The 15985-nt window shown below is 47.1% G+C and overlaps 1 protein-coding gene across 1 annotated transcript in view; it reads left to right on the forward strand.

The window, feature by feature from the left end:
* Tti1 (TELO2 interacting protein 1) overlaps nt 1-15557 on the forward strand; it is a 47290-nt gene extending 31733 nt beyond the window's left edge. Inside the window, exons 5-8 of the mRNA XM_028786581.1 lie at nt 2265-2405; nt 4129-4333; nt 4627-4714; nt 15159-15557. Of these exons, the coding sequence (XP_028642414.1) occupies nt 2265-2405; nt 4129-4333; nt 4627-4714; nt 15159-15345 (621 nt within the window). The 3' untranslated portion in view covers nt 15346-15557. The remainder of the gene's footprint in view (nt 1-2264; nt 2406-4128; nt 4334-4626; nt 4715-15158) is intronic.
* Nucleotides 15558-15985: the final 428 nt, after the last annotated feature.

Here is a 15985-nt window from a genome sequence, read left to right on the forward strand (position 1 = left end):
ACATAAGTTCAAAGCCAACCTTATCTACCACTTACAAAGCAACTTCTGGGACCACTAATGCTACACAGAGAAACCCTGGCTCAAAAATGAGTGAATGAATGAATGAATGAATGAGTATCAGTTGGGCTAGCCACACATTAGAACCAATTCCCAAGACCTCTACAATAATGTGGCACACATACTGTGGTACACAGACACCACACACCACACCACACCACACCACACCACACACACACACACACACACACACACACACACCAATAATAAATAAATAAATTAAATAAATAAATAAATCTTTTAAAAACCTGTGAGTATGGGAGTTAGAACCCACATAGCTGAGTTAACATGATGCTTCTGCCCTTTACCAGCAGGACCTTGAGTGAGCCTTCGCATACATCTGCGTGGGGAAAATGAGGACACCCTCCCAAGATTGTTCATCTAAAGCTAGGAGAGCCTGGCATATGGCATGTACACTAATTCATTCTCGCCCTCATTGAGCCCTTTTGCAGGTCATGCACAGGGCATGCAGAAGACAGTGGTACAGATGTGGGCCCTGTCTACACAGACTTCTGCATCTATTGTGGGGAGGGGCCAGTACACATATGCATCCAAATTTAGGTGGTGCTGTCGAGGTAATGAACAGGCACTGTGGTAGAGAGGGGTAATCTATCCATAAAATGGAGCTTACTTATTGATTCCAACTACCCAGCCAAGCAGGCCTCTGAGGCAGAAACATTTCTAAAGGTTGAAGAGCTATGTGCAAAGGGACAAAGGCAAGGAGAACACTCCAGGCAGAGGTGGAAAATAGACATTTTTGAGTCCACGAAAAAAGGTGAAGTTTGTCCAGACAGTGACAAAGGCAGCCAGTTCAACCAAAGCCTTTTGTGCTACACTCTTACTCTCTTCTGTCCTGCTAAGCTTTCTCTTTAACCTGCCAACTCTGTCTCCTCCAGGGCCATGGCCTCTCTTATTCTGTGACTTTGCTATGGAGTCAGCTGGTTGTAGGAGGCTCCTAGTAAGACTCCACTGGCCACCGTCACTCTGCCTTTCTGACTCAAGGGCACACACCCTTACACTGTCTGGAGGCACCCATCCTTGCAAGGCCTGTGTATGTTGCTGTCCTGACCACTGCCTACAGTTGATGCTGGATGTCAGTATTCAGCAGTAGACTAAAAGGTCAGTGTGCATTTAGGCTAACCCAAAGCTCTCTAGTAAGACTGGCTGGCCCTCAGCTTCCTGCCTACTTCTGATAGCAGCAACAAGACTCAACTCCACCAGCTCCTCAGCCTGCTCCACCTCCCTGCTTCCTGTCTCCTTCAATGGCTCTGAGCAGCTCTGTCGATGTCATACAGTACTGTTGAAGTCAAACGGTTCAAATCCTTTCCAGAAGAGGTTCAAGTCCTTTCATGGTTCTGCCAAGATCATGTGACTACACATCTTTGCTGTGGTCTCCTCGGGGCCTCATTGCTTCTCCCTTCAAGTGCCTTCTTCACTCAGCAGTTAGGATGACCTTCAGAAACATGGCTAGGTTGGGTTATTTCTCTGCTAAGACCCTTGGAAATGCCCCAGTATACTTAGCACAAAATGAAAGACTCTTCACATGCCCTTTATGGTCCAACTCCATCTCGTTCTTCTCCTCTTGTGGTTGCCGTTGTTTATTAAGCAGGACCCACTCTGAGTCTTCTCGGGTTTGCTGTTTTGTTGGTGCTATGTATGGAACCCACAGCACTGCACATGCTCAGTAAGCACTTTATCCCTAAGGTTCATCCCAGCCTCAGGGTTTTCTTTGTTTTGATCCAGCTGTAGACACCCTCACTGTGAGCTAAACTAGTGCCTGCTCGATCACTGTTTGTATCTCCTTTTAGAAACCATTCCTTAGAGACACCTTCCCAAGTCGGTGCTTTAAAGGTTTCTGTTTGTTTCTTTACATTACACCCTTTACAGTCCTTCCTGGCACAGCAGCTAGTCTTTCTCTATTGAATGGTATCTAAGATCTTTCCCAGCTGACCCTAAATTCTATGAAGGCAAGGAAGTGTATATATTTTGTCCTTGTATACTAGGTGTCCCCTAATACCTGGCCTGGACTTAGGTAAACAGGAGTAGCCAGAACTGGGAAATGAGGTTAATTTTGGAACCAAAAGGTCTATCAAGTTTCTATTACTATCTTAATGTATTTCTCAGGCTTACTCTGTTGAACTGTAACTTGGTCCCAGGCATCTGGTTTCAAGCTCTACTGACTGTTAAAATCCTGTCTTTTCTTTCAGGTCTTGGACGTGCTGGGTTTGTGTGTAGAGGTTCTACAGACCCACAAGAATCAGCTCCTTCCCCTGGCTCATCGGGCCTGGCCTTCACTCGTGCACCGACTCACAAGTGATGACCCCCTGGCAGTGCTCAGAGCCTTCAAGGTACTGACACCTCTGTCTGTCACAGGATGCAGGTCTGAAGCACAGAGGCTGCCCCCATCTTCTGCATCCCTTGAATTTCTTTGACCTCTGGACACAGAGCTTGAAGAACGTGCAGAAAAATAAGAAGAGGAGAGACTGCATGACAGTCTTTAGACTTTAAAGCTGACTGAACTGGTAAAGGGAAGGCCACGAGTGTTCACTGAGCATCTCTGTGTGCCAGGCAGTAAGGTTGGCATTGCCCTCACGGATGCTTACTTCATAGTAACCTGTAAGGTGCTTGTTACCTCAAGTTTTGTCCAAGTTCAGAGACAGTAACGTACCTTGGGACTGTACAGCTAGTAAGGGATAGACTCCAGCTTAGGCCCATGCTTTGTGAACTGCATGAGAGTCAAGGTGATGGGCCCATCTGCCCAGCCCAGGCCCACAGTCACCCATTTTTAGGTGGGGCTTAGGTACAGTTCTGTCAGGGATGAACTAGAACTCTGGGGAAGGCCTTTGAAAAGCTACAGCTTGTAGAGATGTCGTTCTCCCGGTTAGTTTGGCTTATATTAACACAGGAATTTTCACTTATTTATTTATATCCTTCCTTGTTCTAAAAAGCACTAAACAGCATCCTACAGAGATACGTTTACCATGCAGGATGAGCAAGATGAGGCAGAGGGAAGAGATGTCTCGGAGGGGTGGCAGGTGGGAGCTGGAACACAGTCAACATGCCCGGCATCCAGCAGCCAGAATACCAGTTTATAGTTGGAGGACATAATTGATAATGTTAATTCCAAAGCAAAATGCATGAAATGGTGTGTATATATGTCTGTCTCTGTCTCTCTCTGTGTGGTGAGAGGAAAGGAGGAGAGAGAGAAGAGAGCCTGGAGGAGGCAGAGCGGGAAGGAGGTATTACTAAATCTTATTCAGATGTACTGTTTCCCTTTATGAAAATTAATAGGTTATTTAAAATGACAGGCAGTGAATAAAGTGAAAGCATGGAAAGCTGTGTGCACTGTGGGCAAGGTTGCTTTCCCACTGCAGACACATTAATAGTGCTTTACCTGAGGTCATGTGATACAACGTAGGCCCTGAGAGGAGGGCCTTACTCTGCAGACTGGACAGGCACTGTGTGCCCATTATGCCTTGCTTACTGATTCTTAAAGAAATTCCTGTCCTCCTGTTTGCTCAGTCTTGTGCAGTGGGGCAAAACATTTCAATATGTTCTGCTACAGAAAGTTTAAACGACACATGCAAAGAGACTGCCTGTTGTGAAAGATAGAAAAAGGCTGATGTACATGAGAGATTATGCAGTCGACACACCGAACACAGTCATGGCTCCAGCCACAAGGACCAGCCTTGGCTTAGCCATCCTCCTGATGCCTTCACATGGCAGCTGCTGAGCCTTGAGTGTGTGTTTACACAGCTAGCAAGAGTTAAAAGCTCGCTCCAAAAAAGGAAAGGAAATCAAGGTATTAATCATATTATTCATCCAACCAAAGCTCCCTGGGAATTACTCTCCGTGTAATCTGTATTTATGGGTAGGAGCATCTATGCCTTGGAAGCAGAGACCTCTGAATTCATAACTGTCAGAGTCACAAACCATGGGCAAGGAATTAACAGCAGTAATTCTATTTTTTTTCTAAGTAGAGACCTAGATAGAATTGAATTACCAAGTATGTCCCAGCCCTCTTGGTGCTTTATCAGTGTGTAGTCATCAGGCTGGGAACTGTTTCTGCAGGTTTTACAGATACTTGGAAGCAGATGTGGTGATTTTCTCCGGAGCCGGTTCTGCAAAGATGTCCTGCCAAAATTGGCCAGCTCCTTAATCACCCAGGCCCCCATCAGTGCCAGGGCTGGACCAGTTTATTCTCACACACTGGCCTTCAAGCTACAGCTGGCTGTCTTGCAGGGTCTGGGCCCACTGTGTGAAAGTCTGGACTTAGGTAGGTACCATGGTCTCCGAGCCACAGAACCTGCACGTGACTCGATGCGCCTTCTTTGCATCCTCTGACTACTAGAGCTTGTGTCCCTCACCTCCCTTCTTGGACACCTCCTTCATTCTCCTCTGGCCCCCAGCCTGGCCTTTTACTTTAGGGTATTCCTGGTTTTCTAGAAAGTGAAAAGAGTTCTAAGGGCCTTGCATGGCTAATCTTAAGTCCCTAGACAGTGATTGGTTATTGTTTGTTCCAAATACAGTCTCAGGGCCTGAGGCTTGTTTTGTTTTTCTACCCTGCAGGTGAGGGTGACCTGAATAAAGTGGCTGATGCCTGCCTGATTTACCTCAGCACCAAACAGCCCGTGAAATTACAAGAGGCTGCCAGGAGGTACGTCTGCTTCATCACCTGCATCTCTTTACGTCTGTTCTAAATTTTAGATGATTTGCTAATGGTGGGCAGAGTTGAGGCAATCTCTGCTCCCTTTCTCTCTGCTTGCCAGGTTGAGATGATTTCTTTAGCTGTGCCAACTCCAAAGATGGTATTTTGACTAGATGCTTTCTCTTTGCCGAAGAGCTTTTCCTGTGCTGCAGTGTCAGCAACAATCCTAGAGGGGCGCACAGCAGAAAGGCTGGGTGCTGGAGGGAACCCAAACCCAGCACCTTACTGTGCCTCTGCTTTCTCCATAGCAAAGCCAAAGGAGAGCACTACGTGTGCCATGGCTAACTAGAGAAAGTCTTATATGTGCAAAACTGGATGTAGTGCAGGCAGATGTGTGCCTTTGTCTAGAGCCCATACCACTCAACTGCTTCTGGCAAAAGCTGACCCAGAGAACAGCTTGGAAGACCTTTGGATTCCAAAATTACATGAACTTAACTTCCCAGAGTTTTGGCCATGCCTGATAGAGAATAGCAGTGCCACTGATGCAAGCTATTTTGGTTCCTCGAAGACTAAGTGATTTTTCTTATAAGTGGAAACTAAGCACAGCAGTGTCCTTACCTTGAGACCTAGAATGCACCCCGGCCTCCTCTGCCCAGCACTCCTGCCTGCTAGGAACAGGCTGTGCTCTGCAGCTGCCTGCCCCTGGACATCTGCTACCAGGGCTGCCTGGCCTGCCAACTTCATCTGGGCAGAGCCCCTCCTCCCCAGGTATCGGGAGTTAGATCTGATGACCCTTGCTGGGGTGGGAGTCAGATGACTTCTCCATTCCACCCAAGGCGCTGGGCATGCCTCTCTGACTGTGGAATAGGAGAGGAGCCTGCTCCCTTATAAACCTTGCACTCCCTACAGGTGAGGGGAATACCTTTTGGAATTGATTTATTGTCTTTGCAATTCTTTGCTTTTGATTTCCTTGGTAGCTTTATTTCCTTCTATCCCTTTCCCATCAAATCTGTTAGACCCAGAATCAATCATGGTTTCTGGAGCATAGGGGTGCATCCCGAGGAGCTTCTTACCCTCAGACACCCCTGTTTCTTAAAGAACCAGCATGAGGCGAAAGTGCTTCTCCCTGGGCCGAGCCATAGCTGGTTGCATTGTGATGTAAGGTGCAACCCTAGCACATGATAGCTTTATCTTGGAATAAATTCTTTTGACTTATAAAAATCTGATTTTCACACTTCCCATCCCAGTCGGCTGCTTTCACTGCCTCCCATCCTTCAAGTTTTGAGCCATCAAATAAGCTAATATTCATAATACATTTATCTTTTCATTTCTCATTTTTTGCCACTGAAAGCAATTAAACCCAGAATCAGGCCTTGCTGAGTCTTAAGCTGGTGCTCGTAGTGGCTGAGGAGGGGCTGCACTAGACCACTCGGCTGCAGCCCCCTGTCTGCTTCAGCACCTTCCCTCCACCAGAGGTTGGCTTGAGTCAGGTTGGCTGTCTCTGCCTTGTGGGAGGGAGAGGAAGTACCAGGCTGATTGCTTCACCCACAGCTCATCTGCAGACTTAGTGTGAAGGGGATGAGGGAGGTGGGAAGTAGTGTTGTGCTTGATCAGAAGCTGATCTGGCATCTTGATTCAGAAATTAATGAGCTTTCTAAATAGGAGGAGTCACCCAGGGCAACAGACAGCCTGGTACCTGAGCCACACACCGTGTGGAGTGAGTGGCCTGGTGGGGCTGACTGTACTGAAGCAGTCGTGGTGGGCCAGAGAAGAGAGTAAGATGGGGGCCTCAGCCGGTTTGTCCTTGTTCTCTTTCCTTAGTCCCTGTGTCCCTTACTAAGAGAACATCTATCTGCTCACTTGGAAAACTCACTGTTCCTCTTCTACTCCAAGTACCAATGTGGTCAGGGCACCACAGAAGCCTCTACCTCTGCCCTCAGTATTCACTGCATAGCATCAGAGCAACACAGCACACGCTTTTATGGGAGAAGGAAAAGCTGCTGTGTTGAGGGTGCTTGTAGCAGGTTTTATAAAAAGACAAACCTCGGTGTAGACTCTAGAAGGAACGGAATAAGTCAGAAGGGTCTACAGATGGCCCAGCTCCCTTCAGAACAGGTGAGCTTCCCAGCCTGCTCTTCTGTCTGCCAGAGAGCTAGTGAGGGAAGCTTTGAGGGCCCTGCCTTCTACAAGATGGTAAGCAACATGCCTGAGAGTAGGTGTTTCTATGGGCCTCAGAGCCAGCATGATGTGGAACACCAAGTTGGCAACTGGTGAAGATTTCTTTCATCCACATCACAGCTGGGTTTTCCTTCCTTCCTCTTGTTTGCTTTCCCTGCCTTCAAAGAATGACCAAGCCTCTGTTTGCTATTTTAATTTGTCATATTAAATATAGCCTTCGTGGCAGGCTTTTACATCTAGGTTGTAAACTCTGGAAATGGAAATTGATCAGGGGATGGTTGATATAACCCAGGCTGTAAATGCTAAGAGTGGAGATGCCATTCCAGTTTAATGCTTTTATCTGGCAAATGTGCCTTGTAAGGAGGGGCATAAATCTTATGACTTGGGGGAGGGGGAGGGGCGGGAGATAACCTTGCTGCTTATTACCACCAGGTGTCACTCTTAACTGGTGATGGGGTGGGGAGCTCCTTCCGATCCCGTGCAGTTAAGAAACTTTAATGGATGACAGATAAGTAAACCATATTTAAGGGTGTGGGAAGAGTGGCCAACAAACCAGTAAAGAAGACAGTGTCAGTAAGAGTAAGCCCTAGATCAGCCAGGCCCCTCCTAAGCAGAAAGCAGAGGCAAACTTAACGATTTAAGTTCTCAGGTAGCCCAGAAGCCTCCAGGATATCTCCCAGCATGCAGTTCTGTGCCCTTTTGATCACTTTGCAATTTCATACTGAAAAGAATTCCAGAGGAGAGCAACCACCTGCTCACCACTCACCACCCCATCCCAATTTCAGTTTTCCCTTGAGTCTGTGTACTCAGAGGGCCAATCTCCTCCTTGCCTCTGAGGCTCTCTGTCCTGCAGTGAGGTCTTATATCATATACACCTTCGCTCTGGACCAAAAACAAATAAAACTAGGCAGCATCTACTGGTAAAAACATGAAGCCCGTGCCCAATAAGTTTCATGATAGACAAAGCTCCAGGCTGCTTGGTCTCTATCAGCCCCTGCCCGCTTCTGCCAGCCCCTAGCTAGGGATGCTGGCATGCCTTCTGACCACGCAAGTGGTAACGCTGTTATTCCCTGGTCCTGGGGTGGGAGGTGGGAGGGCAGCACGGTGTTCATTCCCTCCTTCGCCTGGCCACTGTGTGAGAGTACAGTAGCACCAGTTGATGGTGATGCCGTCCTCACAGGGTCGTTGTACAGATGAGTTCTTTTTATGTAGTCAGAAAGTCAGCTCTGAAAATTATGCAGTGAACTCTGTGTGCCAAGAACTGTCTGTGTACTGAAAATAGAGGAGAGGAGACAGGAGGCCTCTGCCCTCATGATGCATGTGTGTGTATACTGACCAAATGTATGGTGTGCTGTGCATGTCACATGTATACACCTGGATGCATCCTTCCTTCTAAATCTACTTGCCACTGATGTCTGAACAGGGCTTTCTTCTCAAAAGTCTTTTTTATGTTAATTGGGGCACCCCTCCCCACCTCCATTTGTGGGGGAAGTCAGGCACAGGTTTGAAGGATCATTTATCAACTGACTTCCCTGCTCTCTGTCTAGCAGTAGGATCCCAGCCCATCAAAGAACCAGCCGGTGCCTTCAAACCCTGGACAATGCAGACTAGCACAGGTCCCTTCATTTCATCCCTGCAGAGCCCGACTCCTCTCTACGCCACACACAGGCCTGTCTGTTTGAACAGATCAGGAGCCACAGAGGCGATCCACTAGGCAGGCTAGCTCAAACCGAGTATCTGGTCTCCTGAATGGGGATGAGGGCAGCTCATTTGAGGCCTGCCTACAAAGCTGTTTGCCCTGGATTGCACAGACATGGAAATGAGGGCACTCATATTTTTCCTTTTGACATTTGATTAATAGTTGACAAATCCAGACCCAAGTAGTTAGCTTTCCTATTATCCATCTTTGACAGCCACTGCTGCTTTTCTTTTCAAGGCCCATTGTTCTAAAAATACGCTCAGATCTGAAGCTGTTCATTGTGCACACAGAGGTGTGATTTTATGGTGTCAGAGATAAGAGACATCTGCCATGCAGATCACAAAGCAGGTTGCTGGGTTCTGAAATGAAGGCAGAGATACTGCAATCCTGAAACCATGTGTTGCCTGTACCCCTGATGCCATAGTATGTCATGAGATTACTAACTTGCTCGTTTGCCATTGTGTGTGATGCTTGCCTGTATGTGTGCATGCAGAGGCTGAGTGCCAAGATCACAGGCATGTGCCGTCATACCCCACCAGAAACAGGTTTCTAAGAGTCACTGCTTACACTGCCCATCAGTGGGAGCTGCTGGCCTAGTGCCAAAGCATGGGTCATAGAAAAATAATGTGAGTAGGAGAGGGCAAGTCACATGGATTGTCACAAAAATATCATCTTTCTGGTAGGGGCAGGAAATACTGCACGTGGCCTCTGAGTAGGCTGGCAGGGGCTCAGATCAGCTTTGAAGCCAGTGACCAGCAGCACTGTCAGGGGACCTTAGCCTGGAGGTAGAAGAGCTAGCCAGATGGAAGGGGCTGCACTTAAAACCCACCCAGTAGGACTTAAGCCCTGCTAGGTTCTGGCTTCCTTTTGAATTGTCTCTAACAGATTGGGCCTCTCCATGTCAGGTCCTTTTAAATATGCATGAAGCAATGGAAGCCTTCTACTGCATTTATGATACGCTGTCTTGTGGTACTTTAGGGGCATGATTAGCATCGTACGCTGCTTCTAGTGTTTATGGTTTTAAATCCTCTCCTCGCTGCATTTAAATATTTTTAATAGGAGTCTCTGAGTGTGTGTGTTGGAGGTCGATCGATGGAGTGGTTTTGAACAGGTAAATATAGTTAGGTCTAACAAGTAAGTGTAGCTGCAAAGGTAATTGGTAGCATGTATTTGGAAAGTAAATTGTTGCTTCCAGTCATAATCCCCCATTCCCAGCATTTAGAAACAAAAAACAGCCTCAGTGCAGAGGAAGGTAGCGGAATTGAATAGCAGGAAAGGACAGGCTTGAAATACTGGTTAACCAATGAACCGAGACCCATTAGAGTAAATTACCGAGTATGGGAACATAGCCCACTGCTTGCTGACTGGGACAGTTCGACACCCTGGCATCCATTTGTTTCAAAGGCAGCACACAGCCTCATTTGCAGTGTTGGCATGCTCAGAGTAATGGAAGAAGAGATGGGCAGAGAAAGAAGAATATGAAGCCTGTTCTGTCAGAGAGGGAACAACAGGCCTGCTTCCCAGAAAGTAGGTCTGCTTTTTGGTAACCTTTGTGCAGGCCCACGTGGAAAGAGTATGTAACATACTACTAAGGAGTTACCTCAAAGCTACTTCCTTAGACGTCCCAAATAAACAGACAAACAGATCGCAAAGCTGCAAGTGCTCTACCTCTGGCATTTGCCCTGACAACTCCTGAGAGCATTTTATAGACCAGAAAGAGAAAAGGAACATCAGATCTTTCAAGCAAATGATTGACAAGAGAAAGACTAGCCTGTCACTAGGAGAGCTGGGAGCCCTGCACTTCAGCTACAGTTTATTTAGCTATGCCGGACCCTGATTGGCTGACGGTTTTCTGGAGTCTACTTTGAGCAGATGTTGTCTAGACAGAGATGCTGGAGACGTGCTCTGTTGCTGTGACACAGGTATTTCTTTTAGGTTTTGCTACTGGGGTGGGGGCAGATAATCCAGTGCTCATGCTGCAGAACTGTGGTGGCCTGTGGAAGCCAGACAGCACATTACCACTGTCTGTCTGCCCCTGGAGTCACCACTGGCCATGTGCTCTCCTTAAAGGGCCTCTAGGATGGCCTAGCCATACTACACCTTAAAGAGTCCGCCTATCCCAGCAGATGAGACCCTGAAACTACAGCCTTCCTCTACCACCTTTGCAACATCCCAGAGACCTAGCACAGTGTCTGGGCTGACGGGATACTTGTAAATGTCTCACCACAAAGGTAAGGCCCTGATTCCGCTAGCTAGATCCCATTCACACACTTCCTGCCTCCCCAGGCCACCACACCCCAAGTGGCTCACTGGAATACCACAGTGATGATGCTGAAAGGATGCTTTTCTTCTGTTGGTTTGGCCTCTGGAGTTTATTAGGTACTTACTGATACCGTCAACTGTAGATAGGGCTGAAGTGCAGGGAAATGGCTGCCTGCATGAAGTAAAATTCAATAAAACTGCATTTTAAGTGAAAAATCAGTATAAACACCAGGCTTCTTTGCCATGGAAACAGAGGTTGCTTAGATACTGCCTAACAGCGAGTTCTAAATTTTTTAAAGTCAAGTTATCATTTAAGCTACACAGCCCTACAGGTTATTGAGAGATAATCACCTGCCTCAGGACATGTGGAGGCATGAGGCACAGCTGAGTGCCTCCTGCACTCTGAGGACCAGGTAATCTCTTGATAACTGTGCTCCCTGGAGCCACCAATTTGGGCCTGGGGGAAGGAGAAAGGAATTTCATTTAAGAGTTATATAGTGTATGTATATTTTTCAGAAATTGTTTCTCTTTGGGTTTGAAAAAAGATGAAACTGGCCATTTGGCGTGTTCAACAACCGTGCCTGCCATGTCTGAAGATAGACTGGGGACACGTTCCAGACAGTTGCCTTGGTCACTCAAAACAGAGGCTTGCCTTTGTCTTCTGGCTTGATTTTGTAGAAAGGCTGGGTAGGGTAGGAAGTGGCCCCAAACAAGTCGCTCCAGAGCTGGGGGTCAAAGCCCAGGTCTCTGGAGCCCTTAGACACAGCCTTCCGGGCCTCAGGCTCAGCTCCTAGTGGCAAAGCCAACAGGGCTCAGGTTAAGAATTTGTCAGTGTTTAGGGTTCAGCAGACCGCATGCCTCCCAAGCAACAAGACTGCAGCTGCGCCTGCCAGCCGTGGCACCGGGTTCATTTCCCACCACAGGCATGCAGAAGGTAAGATACACTGCATTTTGTCCCTGATACAACAGCCAAAATAGAACCCTGTGGCTGAGGCACTGTGAAGTGGAGTCAGGCAAAAGACAAGTGTCTTACCCTTCTCAGACTGAGCGTGCCCATAGTGGGTCATGCTGTGTGCTCTGTTCTCGTTCTCTCTCTCTCTCTCTCTCTCTCTCTCTCTCTCTCTCTCTCTCTCTCTCTCTCTCTCTGTCTCTCTCTGTCTCTCTCTGTCTCTGTGTGTGTGTGTGTGTCTGTCTGTCTGTCTCTCTCTCTGTCTCTCTCTTTGTCTCTCTGTTTGTGTGTGTGTGTATCTGTCTGTGTATCTGTCTGTGTGTGTCTGTGTGTGCCTGTGTGTGTGTCTCTCTCTCCCTCTCTCCTCTCTCTCTGTCTATATCACTTAGTCTCTGGAACAGTGTTGTCATTAGACACTCAGGGAGATTGCTTCCCTGCTACTCCCTCCCCACCTCAGAACAATCTCAGTGTGGAGGCTAGGCTGCCTGTGATCATCTTTGGGGTGTGGAAGCAGGTTCAGGAGGCAGGAGGATGATTTACTTCCAGCGGCTAAGGCAGAAAGAACTTGCTTGCTGTTTGTCTTGGTGGGGTATCTACCCTTTTAGGAGTGAAGCATTGACAGATACCCAAAGTAATTCCTGAGAGTTTCACTCTGCTTAATAAAAGCGGTGAACTCTGCACATGGCTTGCTTTCTTCCGTTAGCATTTTATTTGGAGATCTCCAGGGGGGGACACAGCGTCCCGTTCAGCCTGCTATGCTTGGCCTATAGGCAGAGCAGAGCTTTGGGCCATGATACCTTCTGCTGACTGCTGCCCAGATACAAGTATTCCTTGAAGGAAGAACAACTGCAGCTGGAGAAATTGTTCCAGTTCTTGATGTAGAGAAAAAAATCAAATGAAATCATTTACATTCTAACAGTCTTTGGCACCAAGGAAAAACTGTCAACAGTGTCACATGCAAACAGAAGTGTGCTTCCTGGGTTTGGTGGTTTACCATTTCCCTCACCACCCTAATTATCAAAGATATTTTTGTTTTTAAACAAAAATTGTCTCCCACGCAGGCCCCATCGCTTTTCTGCAGTGAAGTGGAAACAATGAATTAGAATATTCTAATCACTTCTTCAGCAACCACTGCATAGGCTATAAACACAAGATTATTCAAGCTAAGAAACTTAAAATAGTTTAGGCACAGCAGCTCAGGCCCAGGACATTTTCAAAGCCTGCCTGCACACATGCACACATACACACATGCACACCCCCCTACCTGTCTCCCTCCCCAGCATAAGTCCATCACACACAAAGAAGAAAGCAAAACTGCCTTCAAAGAATAAGGCCCAGCTCTTCCAAGAGCACTGGTTTTTCAGATTAATAAAATTAAAAACCAAAAATTAAGTTTTATTTAGCAATCATCTCATTCCCATTTGACACTCAAAAGTGTGCTAACAGCCCTAAAAATAACTGTCAAGAATGAGATCTGATTCATCAGATGTGCGCTGCACTGTGCGCTGTGTTGTTGCTCCTCAGTTCTCAGGAGGAATCAGCTCCAGGGCCCATAGGTACCAAGTCCTTTGTGAAGTGGCAGCATGACTGCAAAGCCTGGACATGTGGTGATCACCTGACAAACGTAAACACTGCTTGGTATATTGTGTCCAGGGAGTGGGGACAAGGACAAAGCTTGTTTGTGTTCAGTACAAATGGAATTTGTTTTTCGAGTATTTTAATTCACTAGTTAAATCTGGGGCAGAGTCACTAATACAGAGGCTGGTGATACTTTTAGCTGGTAAATTGGGATCACGTGGAGATGGGCACAAACAACAACATAATGGTATATATATGTAAAACTTTGTAACAAAACCCATTACTGTGTATACTGATTTCAAAAATTAATTTAAAACATGCTTGGAGGGTAGAGAGCATGTAAAGGCACTTGCCATGGAGCGTGATGTCCTGAGTTCCATCCCAGGACCTCTGTGGTAGAAAGAGAACCCATTCCTGCAAGGTTTCCTGACGTCTGCAGACATGCCATGGTGGGCACATGTTCAAACACACACAAAAAAATATAGAAGTGTGTAAGAATAATGTTTAAATGGAGTTAGTAGAGACTGATATGTATTTTAAACTTTAGCAAAACCCTCAAAAATGAGAAAACTGAAAACCAGATATGACTGGTTGTACTACTCACCAGCACTTGGGATGTTGAGGCAGGAACATCAGGAGTTCAAGGTCAATATTGGCTACTTAGCAAACTTGAAGCCAGTCTGGGCTAGATGAGACCCTATCTCAAAAGGAAAAAAAGAAAGCAGTGGGGAAACTGAGGCAAGACCATGTGTACATACTCCAAGACTACATAGCTGTGACATAGGATAACAAAGTCTGTGCCTGTTCTTCCTTGATGACTTCAGGACCTTTCACAGACTGTAAAGATCCCTGGAAGGGGCATCCCCAAGTCATTAGCCAGCCTCCAGATGAGTCACTCAGTCCTCAGGCAAGTGAGAGCCTGTTAGTCAGCAGTATTCATTGACTGCTTTCAGTGCTGAACCAGGGGAAACACTGCTGCCACATCCATGGTACTAAGAAACAGAGACCTGAGAGGGAAGGATGGGGGATCGCCTGGACAGGGTGGGAAAGCAGCCCCTCCAGCAGGTGATTCCATGTGTGGGCTGATGGGGCCAGCAAAGGGAGGGTGTCATTCATCCCAGGAGTGAACAGCCAGATGGGTAGGGTTTAACAGGAGGCTGTCTACTCTGGTGGCCCTGGTTCAGAAATAGGAGTTGAGTAGACATTAGCCAAAAGTTCAGGTCAGGAAGGATGAAAAATGAAGGATTTCATTTTTTTTTTTTTCATTTCTGGCAACATACCATGGCCCTGGCCCTTGAGCTCCGAACTACGTTTGTACAGGACATCAGTACTGCCTCAAGAGGCCTTGATGAGCACAGATTCTGTTGGCCCTTGTATCCAGACCTCTAAAAAGTCATGGCTCTAAGTGACCAGAACGGGTTTACCCAGAGGCATGTGAGGACCTTAAAAAAAGTTAAGGACTGATGACAGGGCTGAGCCTGTCATTCCTTCAGACTCCAGCTTTACAGTTAGGAGCTGCTTTGTGTCAATACTACTCTCTCTGGACTAATTACTGTTTTACTCCAGGTCAGTGGACCAGAAGCTGGTTTTCCTGGTTTTTTAGGCTTTGGAACCATTCTGATGGCCCTGTCTTAGGATCTAAAGTGTGGTCCCTGCTGTTTGAAGTGACTTGATCTTACTGATCAGATCCTTCTCAGAGAGTCCAGTAAATGGCCCTTGGATGAGCAGTAACCCTCCTTCCTTTTCCCCCTCCTGCCTCCCTTACTCATGAAATCCTCTCTCCACAGCGTCTTCCTCCACCTGATAAAAGTAGACCCTGACTCCACCTGGCTGCTCCTGCACGAGCTGTACTGCCCTGAGCAGCAGTTCACAGCCCCACACCCCAGCCTTCACCCAGTGCAGCTGCAGGGGACCACCAAGCCACAGAACCCCTATGCCACCAATGTGTGCCACCTGCTTCTTCAACTGCAGTGATCCTGCCAGACCCTGCCAGCCAGAAGTTGAGCTGAGCCACTCCTGCTGGATACAGTTGCAACACAGAGAATCAGTGAAGGTGGATCAGGCGGCAATCAATGTATAAATGGATCAATCACATGACTGCTTAGAAATTGGACTGAAGGAAAAGTAACTTACTGTTATTTATATTTCACTCTTTGTGTTTTCAGATGACATTGTCTGGTGGCTTTAAGAATTTAACTCTTGCCGGGCGGTGGTGGCACACGCCTTTAATCCCAGCACTTGGGAGGCAGAGACAGGCGGATTTCTGAGTTCGAGGCCAGCCTGGTCTACAGAGTGAGTTCCAGGATAGCCAGAGCTACACAGAGAAACCCTGTCTCGAAAAAAACAAACAAACAAAAAAAAAACAAAAAACAAGAATTTAACTCTTTAGCCTACTATCTGTACAGCCCCTCTGCCTCACAAGTCCCCCCCCCACACACACACACACACACATATCCCTTGTGCTCCACGTCCAAGTTTGATTCTCAGCACCCATTAGTAGCTCACAACCATCCAGGACTCCAGTTTCAAGGGATCCAACCCCCTCTTCTGAACTCAAGCATCAGACTTGCACATGGTGTGCAGACACACTCATGAGCCAAACACATATAAGATA

The sequence above is a fragment of the Grammomys surdaster genome, unplaced genomic scaffold, assembly GCF_004785775.1.
Source record: "Grammomys surdaster isolate TR1022 unplaced genomic scaffold, NIH_TR_1.0 125561, whole genome shotgun sequence".
NCBI lineage: Eukaryota > Metazoa > Chordata > Mammalia > Rodentia > Muridae > Grammomys > Grammomys surdaster.